The sequence below is a fragment of the Anguilla anguilla genome, chromosome 4 (assembly GCF_013347855.1).
Source record: "Anguilla anguilla isolate fAngAng1 chromosome 4, fAngAng1.pri, whole genome shotgun sequence".
NCBI classification, from domain to species: domain Eukaryota; kingdom Metazoa; phylum Chordata; class Actinopteri; order Anguilliformes; family Anguillidae; genus Anguilla; species Anguilla anguilla.
The window spans coordinates 63,922,675-63,939,955 of record NC_049204.1 but is presented as its reverse complement, the minus strand read 5'-3'; the positions used below and the strand labels follow the sequence as shown (position 1 = coordinate 63,939,955).

Sequence of the window (17,281 nt, the reverse complement as noted above, 5' to 3'; positions counted from 1 at the left end):
TATTAGAAGGGCTGGAGACACCGCCGGAGTGTTTGAGTGTACATTAGAATTTTTTTTTCTTCTCCTCCTTCTCTGTAGCCGATGCGAGTGGAATTCTTCTGGGTCTGTCATGTTCCATGTTAATGGTCACGTATGAGGATTTATGGCGCGCTCCTTGTGCGGAGCGCTAGATAGAGTGTCTTGGAAGGGTGATGGCGAAATTCGAAATTGATACGCCGCCGTTTGTGTTTTTTTTTTTTTTTCTCGAGTCCTTCTTCGATCGCTTCGCGCGGGTATATTCGAGGTATAGGGGGTGGGGGTGGGGGGGGGGGCGGGAATGAGGGGCGTGCGGAATGAGAGATGCGCCGAAGTTAAGCGGGCGTTGATCACGCGTTCCATTTTTCACGTTGTCGGGGGGGGGGGGGGGGGTTGCCGCTCGACTCATTTTTTTTTCCGAAGTCCGACGTCATCCGTAATGTGCCTTTAATTAGACAGTGCGCTGAGTGCACGTAACGATCCAGCGAAACCGCACAGATCAGTTCCAGCCATCGATTTCTGTATAAACAGTAGGGTTACATCAACCATCAGTATTGCTCCATCAGACTTTTTGTCCCTATTCATTAACGCTGTTCATTTCACTTTTTTTTTTTTTTTTTACATTCTTTTCTCACATTGGGAGATAATGTGTTACTATGTGCTTCTGTGCTGGACCTCACAAAGCAGCATAGCCGGAAGGCTGTAGGGCTTTGTGTGTCTGAGTGTGTGTGTGTGTGTGTGCTTGTTTGTTTGTTTGTTTGTTTTGTGTGTGTGGGGGAGAGACTCTCTGTGTATGTGTGTGCTTGTTTGTTTGTTTGTTTGTTGTGTGTGTGTGTGTGCGTGTGTGTGTGTTTGCGTGTGTGTGCGTGCATGCATGTGTGTGTGTGTGTGGGAGGGGGCAGCTGTTGGAGATGCCAGGAGGTGGGAGGTAGGAAGATAGAAAAGCTAACAAAAGCTTAAGGAACATAGTGGAACACTTACAAGATTACAGTCGTACAGCCAAGCCCCTCCTCCTCCCGCGGCCAAACATTCAGACTGAAAAGGACACCTGGCTTGGATTGGAAAGCAAAGGAATGGTAATCTGCTGATAGCAGTAATAGACACTGGCTGCCTTGTGAATGTAGGCAGTACTCCATTTTGTAGGCTGCAAGACAAAGAAGGTTAAAATCGATTCTTATTTTTCCATTACCTAGTAGGTAAAGTATAAAGAAGTGTTGCTAAAAAAATCTGTACTAGTCAGTAAAAAAAAAATGTTCATCTGTGTTGGAATATGTGAGCAGGAGGGCTAAGTTCTGAGTGCTTGAGTATGGCTTTGGAAAAAGCAGCAACGGCGAGCAGTTTCTCTATCCAAGCCACTGTTACTGGATACTGTGAATCCAATCAATGAACCGGAGCCCCAGCGTTCTCTTTGAAACAGCCTGATAAAAAGAATCTTTCTGAGATTTCTAAAAAGTTTTTTTTTAAAGGTCGGTGCAAAGCCACCGCAGCAGTGAACTGCGATGCGAGGAGAGAGAGCGGGGGGGGGGGGGGGGGGGGGGTCTGTGACTTCATGTCCGTCTCCATAATGAAGAAGTCAAACGTCACTGTGTGTCTGTCACGGTACAGTAAATCTTAAACTCTTGCCCCCCCCCCCTGCATTGTTCATGTACCGGTAGGTCTGATACTGAAAACTCCAGAATATCCACCGTTTGGAATGACGGGGATATCAACTGCATTCTTTAAAAGACATTTAAAAAAAGGTGGCGGTGGAAACAAACTGACAGCCAAGGGGTTAATTGCTGAGACGGCGGCCATTTCTTTTCCAAACTGCCTGTTTTTTTAAACTGTCTTTTCAGTCCTTTGCTTTCGTAACTGCCTTCGAAATATCCGCCTCTTCATAACAACCGTGAATTCCCAGCGTGGAAGAAAAGATTTTCGTAGCTGCCGTTAGAACAATTAACTTTGGAAATTGCATGCCATTTTTGAGGCTTAATGTTGAAAGTCTTCCTCTGATTGTGATAGGAAAGCTAGGCTTTTGTATTTTGAAATGGCCACTGTTGTGAGCAGAATGGACGTATTTATTTTTTGCTTTGTTTGTTTGCGAAGCAAAGCAAAGCCTCGCCTGGCGTTCCAGTCCGTCGAAAATGTGCATCCAGGCATTCGTTTTGTTTGATTAGTTATGACACACCCTGCATTATCGAAAAAAAATAGAAGTTTACGTAGACAAATAAGATTGCAGTTGTCTGTCATACCTGACATTTGAAGAGTTGAATTCAGGTCATGTGAATAAGAGTTTCAGAATAAACCAGCAGTTTGTGGTTTGGAGGTAAAACCCGAGGACGTCTTCTCTGCTTGACCGAACTGCAGCACTTACATTTTGTTGACAATGCCTCAATGAGTCAAAAGATTTTTCGTAAGCGGGGCACCAATTATCTCTTACCTTACAACTGAGAGGAACTGTTCTTTTTATACCCAGTGCAACAAAAAAAAAACAAAACAAAAAAAAAAAAAACACTCAAAATGAACTTCACTCTACAGCAGGGGCCTCAAACCCCAGTCCCGGAAGGCCACAGCAGGGGCCTCAAACCCCAGTCCTGGAAGGCCACAGCGGCTTCTAGTTTTCGGGTTTCGGCATCAGGCGATTAATTTAAGCCACTGATTGGCTAGAGAGTCCACACGGCCTGTTCTCGAGGTCCTAATTGGCGTCTGACCCAAAGGCAACCACGGGTACCTGCAGACACTGGGGGCCCCCCCAGGACGGGAGCTCGGACACCCCTGCTCCACAGCTGTGTGAAATGCGCACGGCTAAATCACCTGGAGGGGCGACATAGCTCAGGAGGTAAGAGCGGTCGTCTGGCAGTCGGAGGGTTTGCCGGTTCGATCCTCCGCCCTGGGCGTGTCGAAGTGTCCCCGAGCAAGACACCTAAACCCTAATTGCTCCCCAACGAGCCGATTGGTACCTTGCATGGCAGCCTTTCACCGTTGGTGTGTGAGTGTGTGTGTGGATGGGTGAATGAGAGGCATCAATTGTAAAACGCATTGGATAAAAGCGCTATATAAAATGCAGTCCATTTACCATTTGGAGGGAGGGGGGCAGGGGCGGGGGCAGGGGCAGGGGCAGGGGCGGAGGGGCGGGGGGGGTTAGAGAGGGAGTCATGTGACTCCTCCAGGGCTTTGAGGTGTCTGGAGGACCCCTCACTGGAAAGATGTGACAAGGAGCGTCGACGCCCACCTCCAGCCTCGCAAGACGAATGCCTGCTCTGCCAAGCAAGCCGTCCCCGGCATTCATCATCCCTGACTCAGGTCCCAAATAATTACTGCATTAATTTTCCCCCATTTTAATAGGGTAATAAATATTTCTGAGTCATGGTCGCCGCGGCTGCTGGAGCTGCCTCTCTGAATTTAAATGTATTAAAATTTATAATCGGATTTCAAACGTGATTAGCGTTCGCGGTCCAACAGTTCTGAAGTTCTGATGGCGAGGGCAGGTCGGGGCAAGCGAAGCGGTAATGAATTTCTTTTCTTGTTTTCAGACTTTCTTGTTTTTTGTTTTTTTTTATTCCTCAAATAATTTTATTTTTAGCGTGGCATTATTCAAATGGCCCGACTAGCTTTCACAGATCAGCAGTTCGTAGAGCTGAGGAGAAGGGAGAGAGCGGGGATGGGGAAAAAAAAACCCCGCAAACAAACAGATAGTTGTTCGGCTCAAACTGCAACAGTCATCCATCACTTCCTCTGCATGAGGATGCAGCCATTTTTTCCCAGAAGAAGAAAACCTTCTCAAGGTTACTCTGACTCTTCTGGTTTAACTTCGATTTCCACCTCGAACAAAGTAATGGCAAAAAAAAAAAAAAGAAAGAAAGAAGAAAAAAACGAAACCAAAACAGGTTTCATCCATCTGCGTGCTTTGTGTTTGCCTTGCAGGTATGGCTCTCTTTGTTCATAATTGTGTTCATTGTGTCCGATGGAGCATAAAGGGAGCTTTTGATGAGCAGCGTCCCTGTGCATCAGATGAGAAAAGCCTGTGACTTATAGCGAGGGGATTCCAGTAACCACTTCTTAGGACTGAAAAGAGTACAAAGGCATTCGGGCTCTTTTAGTCCCGGTGCAAAGGCAGGAGAGGAGTACGCGCGATGAGTAACAGCCGTGGAGTACGAGCGATGAGTAACGGCAGTGGAGTATGAGTGATGAGTAACAGCCGTGGAGTACGAGCGATGAGTAACAGCCATGGAGTACGCGCGATGAGTAGCAGCCGTGGAGTATGAGCGATGAGTAGCAGCCGTGGAGTACGAGCGATGAGTAACAGCCGTGGAGTGCGAGCGATGAGTAACGGCCTTGGAGTACGAGCGATGAGTAGCAGCCGTGGAGTATGAGCGATGAGTAGCAGCCGTGGAGTATGTATGATGAGTAACAGCCGTGGAGTACGAGCGATGAGTAACAGCCGTGGAGTACGAGCGATGAGTAACAGCCGTGGAGTACCCTGCGATGGGTAACGGCCGTGGAGTACGAGCGATGAGTAGCAGCCGTGGAGTACGAGCGATGAGTAGCAGCCGTGGAGTACGCACGATGAGTAGCAGCGGTGGAGTACGAGCGATGAGTAGCAGCCGTGGAGTACGAGCGATGAGTAGCAGCAGTGGAGTACGAGCGATGAGTAGCAGCCGTGGAGTACGAGCGATGAGTAGCAGTCGTGGAGTATGAGTGATGAGTAACAGCCGTGGAGTACGCGCGATGAGTAGCAGCCGTGGAGTACGAGCGATGAGTAACAGCCGTGGAGTACGCGCGATGAGTAACAGCCGTGGAGTACGCGCGATGAGTAACAGCCATGGAGTACGAGCGATGAGTAGCAGCCGTGGAGTATGAGCGATGAGTAGCAGCCGTGGAGTACGCGCGATGAGTAGCAGCCGTGGAGTACCCTGCGATGAGTAACAGCCGTGGAGTACGAGCGATGAGTAGCAGCCGTGGAGTATGAGTGATGAGTAACAGCGGTGGAGTACGAGCGATGAGTAGCAGCCGTGGAGTATGAGCGATGAGTAGCAGCCGTGGAGTACGCGCAGTGAGTAGCAGCCGTGGAGTACGCGCGATGAGTAGCAGCCGTGGAAAGACTCCCTGCTCTGGATTGCGTTAGCGCGCATATTTGTCTGCGTCGTCCTTTCTGTCCCGTGCGCGACCGGGGAGGCGGAGAAGAGTGATTATGATTCGCCCTGGCGGGCGGGGCCACTGGAAGAAGCCAGCTGATGAACAGAGCGCTGGTGATGGATGAAAAACACCTCGTAATGAGACGCCGTTTGTGGCTATATTTACCTCCCTGTGTGTGCGTGTGTGTGTGTGTGTGTCTGTGTGTACACGTGTGTGTGTGTGTGTATGTGTGCGTGTGAGAACAAGACCGAGAGAGCGTTAGAGAACATGAGATAGAGATAGAGAGAACGAGAGATAGAGAGAGGTAGCGAGAGTATGAGATAGATAGAGAGAGATAGAGAGTGAGAGATAGACAGAAAGAGAGAGAGCATTAGAGAACATGAGAGAGAGATAGAGAATGAGAGTGATATTGAGAGATAGAGAGAGAAAGAGAGAGATAGACAAAGAGAGAGAATGAGAGATAGAGAAAGAGAGAGAGAGAGAGAGAGAGAGAGATCTAAGCTAAATGTGAATGTTGTTGCAGGGTCAGGACTCTGGCGAGCCCCAGCAGGTGCAGGAGATCCAGTTCCCGCCGCGGCGCAGAGATGGCGGCGCCCTGCTGAAGCGCATCAGGAGAGACTGGGTCATCCCCGCCATCAACGTGCCCGAGAACTCCCGCGGCCCCTTCCCCCAGGAGCTGGTCCGGGTAAGGATGGCGTTCGCCACGCACACAGCCCCCTCCGCCCCTGCCCAAACCCCCCCCCCCCCACCCACCGCCCGCCCGTTCCCCCAGGAGCTGGTCTGGGTAAGGATGGCATCCGCCACGCACACAGCCCTCTCCCCCCCTCCCTCCCTCCCTCCCTCCCCCCTCCACCCACCCAGTGCCTCTGACGCTTTCTTTGCCGAGTCATGGACAGGCCGGGCCGACATGCCCTAACTGAACCCCCCCCCCCCCCAAAACTCCTCACCTACCTCCCTCCCAGGGGGGACACCCCGGTCAGCAGTCACTCAGCCAGCGGGCCACCGGGAAGATAACTTCTCATTAAAAGCTTTTTCCTGTGCAGTACAGACGCACAAGCACAGTACAGTACGGCGTACAGTACGGCGTCTGTAGCCGCGTAGTGCTTAATCCGCCGAGCCGCGCAGGCGACGGCGCCTTTAGCGGGAGGCTTTGGAGAGAGATAATGACGGCGTGCGCTGACTGGAAGAGGCCCCAGCGATAGCAGGGCCCAGATTAGCGTAGCGAGGAGGAGGAGGAGGAGGAGGAGGAGGAGGAGTGCAGAGAAAACACAACTGACCCCTCGGAGGGAGGGATCCCCCTCTCATATGAAAGCTGAGCCGTCCGCTGAGACGGCGAGAGAGAGGGTCTTCCTAACGCGTCGTGAGTAAGTGAGTAATTAAACGACTGACGGGCTGGTTTCTAGATCCTTCTTTTATTATTAGCCTTCCTCCGTCTGCTGTTTGCTATTGCGTTCTGATCGCTGTGTTTGAACGGTGCGTGTTCTGGTGTTCGTGTAGCCAGGCGAATACCGTTTCTTTTTTCTTTTTTTAAACGGCTCCTCTGTTGTGTCCCCTCTGTTATTAGATCAGGTCGGACCGCGACAAGAACCGCCTCCTACGGTACAGTGTCACGGGACCCGGCGCAGACCAGCCCCCGACCGGCATCTTCATCATTAATCCAATTTCGGGACAGCTGTCTGTGACTAAGCCGCTGGACCGAGAGCAGATATCCAACTTCCACGTGAGTGGAGGGAGCAGCCTGCCGCGGTGGGACCTGCCAACGCCGTGTGTGCGTGTGTGTGTGTGCGTGTGAGAGAGAGAGACTCTGTGTATGTGTGTGTGTGTGTGTGTGTGTGTGTATGTGTGTGTATGAGAGAGAGACTCTGTGTATGTGTGTGCTTGTTTGTTTGTTTGTTGTGTGTGTGTGTGTGTGTGTGTGTGTGCTTGTGTTTTTCTGTCTGTGTGTGCGTGTGTGTGTGTGTATGTGTGTGTGAGAGAGACTCTGTGTATGTGTGTGCTTGTTTGTTTGTTTGTTGTGTGTGTGTGTGTGTGTGTGTTTTTGTGTTTTTCTGTCTGTGTGTGCGTGTGTGTGTGTGCGTGTGTGTGTGTATGTGTGTGTGAGAGAGACTCTGTGTATGTGTGTGCTTGTTTGTTTGTTTGTTTGTTGTGTGTGTGTGTGTGCTTGTGTTTTTCTGTTTGTGTGTGCGTGTGTGTGTGTGTATGTGTTTGAGTGTGTGGGAATATCTGTGCGTGACTGTGTGCATGTGTCTGTGTATGTGTGCTCGCATGTGCGTGTGTGTGTGCGTGTATGCGCTCATGTGTGCGTGTGTGTGTTGTGAGTGGCTAATTGCCGTCAAAAAAAAAAAACCTGATATTCAGCGGCAGATCAAAGTGTCCTCGCTGCTTCCTTTTGAGTTTTTGGGGTAACGTCCCGGCGGCGTCGTCTTCTTCTCCTCCAGCTCAGGGCACACGCGGTGGACCTGAACGGAAACCAGGTGGAGAACCCCATCGACATCGTGGTCAACGTGATCGACATGAACGACAACCGGCCCGAGTTCATCCACCAGACCTGGAACGGCAGCGTTGCGGAGGGATCGAAGCCAGGTGAGAAAAAAAAAAAAAAAAAAACGAAGAAGAAGAAGAAGAAGAGGGAGTCTCTTCTCGGCGCGTTAATTGATGACCTTTAAATGTCACTTGAATAATGTATCACGTAATATTGGTTTCCATTTGTCTCGTATCGACTGGGTTTACCGCCATATGGTGGGGGAACCAATGAAGAAGTGCCGCCAGTCTCCTCTTTGTCAATTAAATTGATGGGAGTCGCCTTGGCCCGTCTCCCGCGGTTACCGATTAATAGACAAAATCAACATAATCTCCCTGAGCAACGGGCAGGGAATCCAGCTGTTTAGTGAAGTGTTTAACCCCTGTTAGAACGTGTCATCTTTAAACGTACCGTGTCTGTGTGTACGTGCGTGCGTGTGTGTGTGTGTGTGTGTGCGTGTGTGCATGTGTACGTGCGTGCGTGCGTGTGTGTGTGGACGGAGTGTAGCACAGTGGGTAAGGAACTGGGCTTGTAACCGCAAGGTCGCAGGTTCGATTCCCGGGTAAGGACACTGCCGTTGTACCCTTGAGCAAGGTACTTAACCTGCATTGCTTCAGTATATATATCCAGCTGTATAAATGGATACAATGTAAAATGCTGTGTAAAAAGTTGTGTAAGTCGCTCTGGATAAGAGCGTCTGCTAAATGCCTGTAATGCAATGTAATGTAATGTAATGTGTGTGTACGTGCGCGTGCGTGTGTGTGTGTGTGTGTGTGTGTGTGTGTGTGTGCCCGTGTGCCTTCCGCCGCCCTCAGGAACGTTTGTGATGACCGTCACGTCGCTGGACAAGGACGACCCGGGCACCGCCAACGGAATCCTGCGGTACAAGATCCTGTCCCAGTCTCCCGAGAGCCCCACGTCCAACATGTTCACCATCAACAACAAGACCGGCGGCATCATCACCGTGGCCGCCGGCCTGGACAGAGAGGTGAGGCAGCCGGCCGTCAGCGGGGGATGAAAGGGGGGGGGGGGGGGGGGGAAACGACGTTTTTTAACATAGCATTCCAGCCCTGAGTGAATCTGCAGCGCTTCGGTGATTCCTCCCAGTGGAATCAGTCGGTGGCAAAGAGTGGAGGTGGCATAGGAGGTTTGGTTTTTTTTTGTTTTTTTTTTTTTTTTACTCAAGTCTATTTATGCTGGCGTGAAATAACAAAAGTTCTCTTTTAAGATTTATTTATCGTTTCTCACTTCCACCCTCCCCCCCCCCCCCTTTCCCCGAACTGACAGTGAAATTAATCAAAGGTTTGAGTTATTCTGTGGAAATCAGTTTTGAATGTGATCTGTCAGGGAGTGAATGGTGTGTTTTCATTATTCCACCCAATCAGAGAATAGGGATGGACATTGCTCGATTAGATCTTATTTATTTTCCTTCGAACTGGTGTCAGAGAACATCAGTTCAGTATCCAATGTTACTTTATTAATTTGTTTTATTTTCGGCCTCAGATCACCCCCCCCCCCCGCCCCCCTTGAAAATGGATGATCAGTGGGGGTGATCCAATGACGTCCAATCCAATGTGCATGATGGACTACGGTTCTGATAATTAGGCCACCCCCGCTGTTTTGTTGCTTCATCCAGCTGGGGGTGGGGGGAACGTGGGGAAGGGGGGTGGGGGGTTGACAGAAATTTGTCTGCTTCCCATTATCCAGCGACTGGTAGTGAAATGACCTTTTTTTTTTTAGCTAAAAAGGAGGCGTGTGTAAAAGACACCGGCCTCTCTGTGGGTCCCAGGATATTAAGAAGCGTGACCCTCTCACGCAGTCTGTTCCCCTGGTGGTGTGGACTGGCGGCTGACGGGGGGAGCTCGTCCGTCTGTCTGCGAGTGACCCAACGCGACAGAGCGCTGGGTCAAAGAGCTCTAACAGCCAGGAGGCAGGGAGCTGAGGTGTTATTAAGCTCAACTGTTCAGATTTTTTTTCCTTTTTTTTAGCGGTAACGTCCCTGTCACACGATTTCAGAGGGGCGATCCTTTGCACATGGGCGGGCGGGCGGGCGGGCGGGCGGGCGGGCGGGCGGTTGGGCGAGCGGACAAGGGACTTCGTGTTTTCGGTACTGAGGAGTATTCTGTTAATGCAGACTTGTCCCCCCCCCCCTTGTTTTTTTTCCCTCCAGAAAGTGCAGCAGTACACATTGATCATTCAGGCCACAGACATGGAGGGAAATCCCACGTACGGGCTCTCCAACACGGCGACCGCCGTCATCAGAATCACAGACATCAACGACAACCCTCCGGAGTTCACCGCCGACACCGTGAGTACCGCCTTCCGGGGGACTGGATTTATTTATTTATATTAATGACGCTCCAGGGCACTCGGCGAGAGAATCGGCGAGAATCTCGCCACTTGGGAAAGCTGCTCATATTTGTACAAATCCAAGTCGGATGAATGAAAGCTGTCATTATAGTAGCTGGTGGCTCTCCTAATTAAAGACGTTTTGGTGCTTTCTGTACGCTAAAGAGATGCTGCTGAAGGGGCGTGTCAGGGGCAGGGAGCACGCGCTCCTGGGTCACGTTAACCAATCAGCCCAAGGGCTTGAAGGTGTGTTCCTCCCCGCAGTTCGGGGGCCGAGACCGTACACAGAGAGAGAGAGAGAGAGAGAGAGAGCGTCTGTTTTGAGCTTCGTCTGTCCGAGCACTCGGAAGACGAAGAGGAAGAAAATGGCCGCCGAAAACCAGTGTGGCTGCCAACTGAAAACTTGGCCGGCTACGAGCAGCGAGCCGAAAAGCTGTCACTCCATTTTGCTTTCTTTCGCCCTTGTTGTTTTAGTTTGTTGTTTTTGGCCGGACCCTGTGAGAGGAGAGGGCGACGGTGTTTGTTTGTTTGTTTTCGTGTTGGCGTGGGTGCGCTCTCTCCCTCTCTCTCGCTCTCTCTCTCTTTCTCTCTCCATGTGGCAAACGACAGTGCACACCCAGAACTGGCACATCTCCCTCCCAGGGGTGTCACGCCAGCACGCAGTGCGTTGGTCACGGGGTCACAGGGTCACGGGGTCACGGGCGGCACATTACACACACCTGCACCGTCGCGCTCGTTCACGGCGCCGCTCGGCCCCGCCCGTTGCCATGGCTCGAGGTCCTAAGCCAAACCGAAATAACTCTCTGCTATTTTAAAAATGCCATTACTTGAGTCGTAATGGGCTGTCGGGGAGCTGTAGCAAAGGGTTTCAATGGGAGGGAATATTCAGCTGGGCTATCTTTATAGCTGTCATGGTTTGTGTAATTGTGTGTGTGCGCGTGTGTGTGTGTGTGTGTGCGCGCGCGCATGCACGTGTGTGTGAGTGTGCATGTGTGTGTACGTGCCTGCATGCGTGCATATGTGTGTGCACATTTGCAGGCGTGTATGTGCTCATGTGCGTGCGTGCATACGTGTGTGTGTGTGTGTGTGTATGTGTGTCTGGCGTTTTTTTAAAAACACGTCTCTCCTCTCTATCTTGCATTAATGCAGTTCTATGGGGAGGTGGCAGAGAACAGGGTAAACGTCATCGTGGCCAACCTGACGGTGACGGATAAGGACCAGCCCAACCGGCCGGCGTGGAACGCGGTGTACAAGATCACTGGAGGGGACGCCTTGGGCCTGTTCAGCGTCCCGACCGACCCCACCACTAACGAGGGCCTGGTTACCGTTGTCAAGGTGAGGCACGGGGGCTCCTTTCCCACAGACTGCGGCGTCTTGAGTTACCCGCGGTGTCTTGAGTTACCTGTTTTCTTTCCCCCGCACTGTTTCTTAAAGAAACACAAGCCTTTTTTTATGATGTTATCTCATAACATATAATAAGGCAGTTCACATGCACGGATTTGAGAAGAGATTATTTTTTATTTGCTTTTCGTTTGTTTTCGTTTTTTTACACTGAACGAATTGCATGTGCCGTAGAGGGAGACAGTTGTTTGCTAGGATAACATTATACTTACTGTGTTTAAATTGGCCTTTTTGTGCCTTCTTGGTCATATTATTCCACTGTAGTATTCCTGAGACCAGCACTGGTAGACGGCTCTAACCCGGCGCCATTGAGCGATCTGTTCCCCTCACGAGGCGTCATATTGTTCCTCCTGTCCTCGTCTCGCAGCCTATCGACTACGAGACGAGCCGGACGTTCGAGCTGACGGTGGTGGCGGAAAACGAGGTGCCCCTGGCCAGGGGGATCCACCTCCCCCGTCAGTCGACGGCGACGGTCTCCATTAGGGTCGTCGACGTGAACGAGAGCCCCGAGTTCCACCCCAACCCGAAAACCCTGCGGACGGAGGAGGGGTTGTCGCCGCAAACCGTCCTGATGGCCTACACCGCCCAGGACCCCGACCGCTTCATGCAACAGACAATCAGGTGCGCTCAGCTCACTCTGGAGGGACCTCCAGATCCTGCAGGCGGTGGACTGTGGACAAAAGTGTAGGCACAGTTTCTACGGACCAGTGGTTGGCAACCCTGTCCCTGGCGATCCACCGTCATGTAGTTTTTTTCACTCCAACCCTTAACACAGCACACCTCACTCAACAGCTAGAGATCCGCCGTCCTGCAGGTTTTCACTCCGGCCCTAACACAGCACACCTCACTCAACAGCTAGAGATCCGCCATCCTGTAGGTTTTCACTCCAACCCTAACACAGCACACCTCATTCACCAGCTAGAGATCTACCGCCCTGTAGGTTTTCACTCCAGCTCTAACACAGCACACCTCATTCACCAGCTAGAGATCTACCGTCCTGCAGGTTTTCACTCCGACCCTGACACAGCACACCTCATTCACCAGCTAGAGATCTACCGTCCTGTGGGTTTTCACTCCAACCCTTATAAAGCACACCTCACTCAACAGCTAGAGATCTACCGTCCTGCAGGTTTTCACTCCGACCCTAACACAGCACACCTCATTCACCAGCTAGAGATCTACTGTCCTGTAGGGCTTCACTCCAGCTCTAACACAGCACACCTCACTCACCAGCTAGAGACCTACCGTCCTGCAGGTTTTCACTCCGACCCTAACACAGCACACCTCACTCAACAGCTAGAGATCTACCGTCCTGCAGGTTTTCACTCCGACCCTAACACAGCACACCTCACTCAACAGCTAGAGATCTACCGTCCTGTAGGTTTTCACTCCGACCTTAACACAGCACACCTCACTCACCAGCTAGGGATCTACCGTCCTGCAGGTTTTCACTCCAACCCTTATAAAGCACACCTCATTCAACAGCGAGAGATCTTTCTGGAGCTGCTAATCAGTAGAGTCAGGCTGTGCCAAATTAGTGTTGAAATGAACACCTAGAGGGTGGTCGCTCTCCAGGAACAGGGTTGGTTACCACTGCTGCAGACTGTCCAGATGGTGAGCTCCTGCATCCCTGCTGTCCTTCCTTACTGTGCTTCTTAGTGGCAGGCGGTTCTTGGTGGTAGCAGAAGTGCCTCCTCTGCTATGTGGCAAGTAAAAGAACAGGAAATCCATTGGCCAGGTCTTTCCATTGGCCATGCTTATAATGCAATGAAGTTTGGAATGTATTGTCTTCAATGGAAAGGAGATGGAAATTTCAGTGCTACAAACATGAAGATACAGTGCAAAAACCAAACATTAGGTCACTCTCAACAAGTATTTTAGTCTTATATTTTGACTTAATCTTATTTGTAATGTGTTTTTTTGTATGTATTGTTTTGTTTTTTAAGCCAAATTAGACAAAAATGCTTGTTAAGACAAACTTTTTTTTTTTTTTGGACCGCATGCTGCCTGGGCAGCTTCTCAGATTGTTATATGAGAGGGGAAGAGTTACACAACAGTATAGATCGTTACGAGTGAAATATGCATTCATTTTTTATTTTGACAAGGATCCTCTTACAGTGCAGTAATTATTAAAACCTGCTGGCAGGTCAGTGATTTATTTATTTATTTATTTTTCCCAGTATTGAAACGACTTCTTACTTTCTGCCCAGGTTCAGTCCAAGAGCGTCTTGTCAATGAGAGGACTGGAGGGTATATGTGGGACTTTGTGACACTAAATGAGGTTCTCTCCGTTTGCTTTGTTTCCTGTGTGTGTCTGTGTGTGTGTGTGTGTGTGTGTGTGTGTGTGTGTGTGTGTGATCATGTTCAGATACTCGAAGCTTCACGATCCTGCAAACTGGCTGAAGATTGACCCGGTGAACGGGCGAATCACGACCATCGCCGTGCTGGACCGAGAGTCGCCGTACGTGAAGGACGACATGTACAACGTCACGTTCCTGGCCGCCGACAACGGTACGCGTGCCCCTTCTCAAACTTCCTACAACAAAAAACCCGCAATGGGACAAAGCCAGCACTACAGCACTGTGTTCGGTATTTATGGGAAACATGTTTTTTGTGCTCTTGTATCTTTTTTTTTCCCCCCTGTACCAGAATAATTATCTTATGATAATTAATGGGGGCGACATAGCTCAGGAGGTAAGACCGATTGTCTGGCAGTCGGAGGGTTGCCGGTTCAAACCCCGCCCTGGGCATGTCGAAGTGTCCCTGAGCAAGACACCTAACCCCTAACTGCTCTGGCGAATGAGAGGCATCAATTGTAAAGCGCTTTGGATAAAAGCGCTATATAAATGCAGTCCATTTACCATTTATGAGGGCTTCGCCTGGTTGCGTTCGTTACGTACGAGCCAAAAACCGTAGGTTAAATATCTCGAGATACGGAGTGTTTGACGTCGTTAACAAGTGAGAACGGGATGACCAGCTGCTCCGAGCTTCAGCTCGTTTGAGTCGCGGGCGCGTCTGGTGCGCACGTAGAGGCCCGGCTGCATGTTGTCAGGCAGCGTAACCAAGGCGTTGTAATATTCCCGGTGTGTAGCTCCGCCACGACGGCACACACACACCTTCGCTTCCGTCTGCCCAGTCGCTCCCATCAGAGCGTTATTCGATTTGGATTCGCCACGAACGCCCAATGATCCGTTTATTTCTCTCTTTATTTATTCGTTTTTTGTTTTTTGTTTTTCTCGTGCAGCATATTTTTAGGTGTGGCGTATACACAGAACAGGAGCGAATTAAATCGATTTTTCCGGTGTTTTTTTTTTTCTTGCTGAAAGCTCAGTACAGGTGGCTCTCAGTGGAAGCAGCAGCACACTGACGGCTAATTAAGAACCTCTCTCACTCTCTCTCTCTCTCTCTCTCTCTCTGTGTGCTACAGTTTTACCGTTTTTACATTTTTACATTTTAAGCAGCGCACGCTTAGCGAGGAGGCCCGATTCGTGAAGCGCGTGACGCAAAGGGGACGAGCCGCTGTGCTGTGCCCCTCCCTCCACGCTAAGCCGACAGCCGACTCCCAGAGCTGCTCACCGCGATTTCCACCCCCCCTCCCCCCTCCTCCTTCAGCCACGAGCAGTGCACTAACCGCCCTCCCTCCATCCCTCTCCCCCTCCCCCCCTCCCCCCCCGCAGGTGTCCCCCCGGCCAGCGGGACGGGCACGCTGCAGATCTACCTGATGGACATCAACGACAACGCGCCACACATCCAGCCGCAGGAGGCGGAGATGTGCGAGAAGCCCGAGCCCAACGCCATCAACATCACGGCCGAGGACCGCGACCTCAGCCGCAACGCCGGGCCCTTCGCCTTCGAGCTGCTGCCCGCCGTCCGCAAGAACTGGACGCTCACGCGCATCAGCAGTACGTCCACCGTGCCGCCGTCCCCCGCCCCGTCCCGTCGCACCCCGCCCTGCCTTGTCCCGCCCCGCCCCGTCCTGCCCCGCCCCCCCCCCCCCCGTCGCGCCCCGTCATGCCCCACCTTGCCCCGTCCTGCCACGTCCTGTCCCGTTGCACCTCTCCCCGTCCTGCCCCGTCCTGCTTCACCCCCCCGTCGCGCCTCGTCCCGCCCTGCCCCGCCCCGCCTCGCCCCTGTCCCACCTCGCCTCGCCCCGTGCAGGGGGTCCAGGGCTCAGGAACAGTAAAAGTCCACCCCGTGTGTTTGTTCTAGCCCATGACCTAAGCCATCTGATTACACTGATCGGTTTCAGCCCCCCTCCCCCCCCCCCGCCCCCTTCCCCCTTGGCTGAAGAATTTATGATTGCGTACAAAATACCAGGGATGACTTTTACTTTATGAATCGGGGTTTCCAATCTCTGCACTGCACAGAGGGAAAGGGGGGGGGGGGGGACGTTTGGAAGGATTAAGACAGATTTAGCGATTTGCATATATTAATGAGTCATACCCATGAGTCCAGCAGTTAAAAATTATTTGTTTATTTGGTCTATACACAGATGCAACTGAGAATTGATTATGTTAATGGATTGATGTTTAAAAGTGATCTTAGTTTTATGAAGGGATAAAATAGTACTGAAGGAGAGGGAAAAGAATAATGGAACAGCTTGTGCTTGGACAGAGGTGAATGGTGGTCACCTGATTGCTTAAATCGCATGCCTTTCTAATAGCCGTTGGAATTGATCTAATTTTAATTTGGTGGTTATGCTATTTGCGGTTATGCTGTTTCAAGAATGAAGTACCCATTAAGTGCGTAATATATCCCTCAGTGTTGTCATTAAATAGCAGTTTATAGTGCTGCCTTTTCGCATTGAATGGCCATTAATTACCAGGAGTGACATCATCACTGGTCACATGACTGCAGTCCTCCGCAGGGGCCGAGATCTCCCTTGCCCTGCACGGTCGATGGCCGTATTGACGTGTAATCGAGGCGCTCGATCCGTTTAGTTTCGTTTAGTTTATTTGACAAAATTAAAACACATCTATCAAAAGACTTGCATGTGAAGAAACTGTCAAGGATAACACGAAAAACGTCCTGGACTTATTTCCATCGTGGTCCTTGATGTTCCGTCAGCCATAGCAAGATAATATCAGGCTTCAAAAGAACAACGCGACATACAAAGATTCTCACCACAGTCTAAAATACATAATCATACTATAACTCCTATTCACATCGCATAAAATGTACGCCCATTTTAATGCACAGTGCTATATAAACAAAATGTGAGCCTATAAATACAAATAGTAAGCCAGCCACTTATATGGAGGATATTTTCCAGCAGCTTTCCTTTGATCATTGTTTTGAAGGTGAAGGGGTTACTGTTGATTTTAATTGAAAGTGGCAATTTATTCCACTCCAAGACTCCAGAGTATCAAAAAAGAGACCCTGCCCATCTTAGACTTGAACCTACTAAGGCTCAGGTTAGCAATACTCGATCTAGTGTTATCTAGTGCTCTCTGCTCGTCTCTCCACAGGCGACCACGCCCAGCTGGCGCTGAGGATCGGCTTCCTGGAGAGCGGCGTGTACGAGGTCCCCGTGGTGATCACGGACTCGGGAAACCCGCCGCTGTCCAACACGTCCTACCTGCGCGTGAAGGTGTGCCAGTGCGACCGCAGCGGCGACTGCGCCGACGTGGAGCGCATCGTCGCTGCCGGGCTGGGCACCGGCGCCATCATCGCCATCCTGCTCTGCATCATCATCCTCCTGAGTAAGAGCGGCGCGGGGGAAGCGCGTCCAGCTTCAACGGCCGGGTGCTCTCGTTAAAAAAAAAAAAAAAAAAAAAACGTTAGCATGAAAACCGCGCGCGTTTCCTGCACTAATGTGTGTTATCTGTCTGTTTTCGATTTCCTTTCCCTCATCTCTCTCTCCCTCCCTTCTCCCTCTCT

At 50.9% G+C, this 17,281-nt stretch overlaps 1 protein-coding gene across 1 annotated transcript in view; it reads left to right on the top strand.

The window, feature by feature from the left end:
* LOC118226073 (cadherin-2-like) overlaps positions 1 to 17,281 on the top strand; it is a 75,778-nt gene that overhangs the window by 50,273 nt on the left and 8,224 nt on the right. Inside the window, exons 4-13 of the mRNA XM_035415332.1 lie at positions 5,654 to 5,815; positions 6,695 to 6,850; positions 7,569 to 7,713; positions 8,467 to 8,639; positions 9,822 to 9,959; positions 11,150 to 11,335; positions 11,769 to 12,022; positions 13,770 to 13,912; positions 15,079 to 15,303; positions 16,870 to 17,103. Of these exons, the coding sequence (XP_035271223.1) occupies positions 5,654 to 5,815; positions 6,695 to 6,850; positions 7,569 to 7,713; positions 8,467 to 8,639; positions 9,822 to 9,959; positions 11,150 to 11,335; positions 11,769 to 12,022; positions 13,770 to 13,912; positions 15,079 to 15,303; positions 16,870 to 17,103 (1,816 nt within the window). The remainder of the gene's footprint in view (positions 1 to 5,653; positions 5,816 to 6,694; positions 6,851 to 7,568; positions 7,714 to 8,466; positions 8,640 to 9,821; positions 9,960 to 11,149; positions 11,336 to 11,768; positions 12,023 to 13,769; positions 13,913 to 15,078; positions 15,304 to 16,869; positions 17,104 to 17,281) is intronic.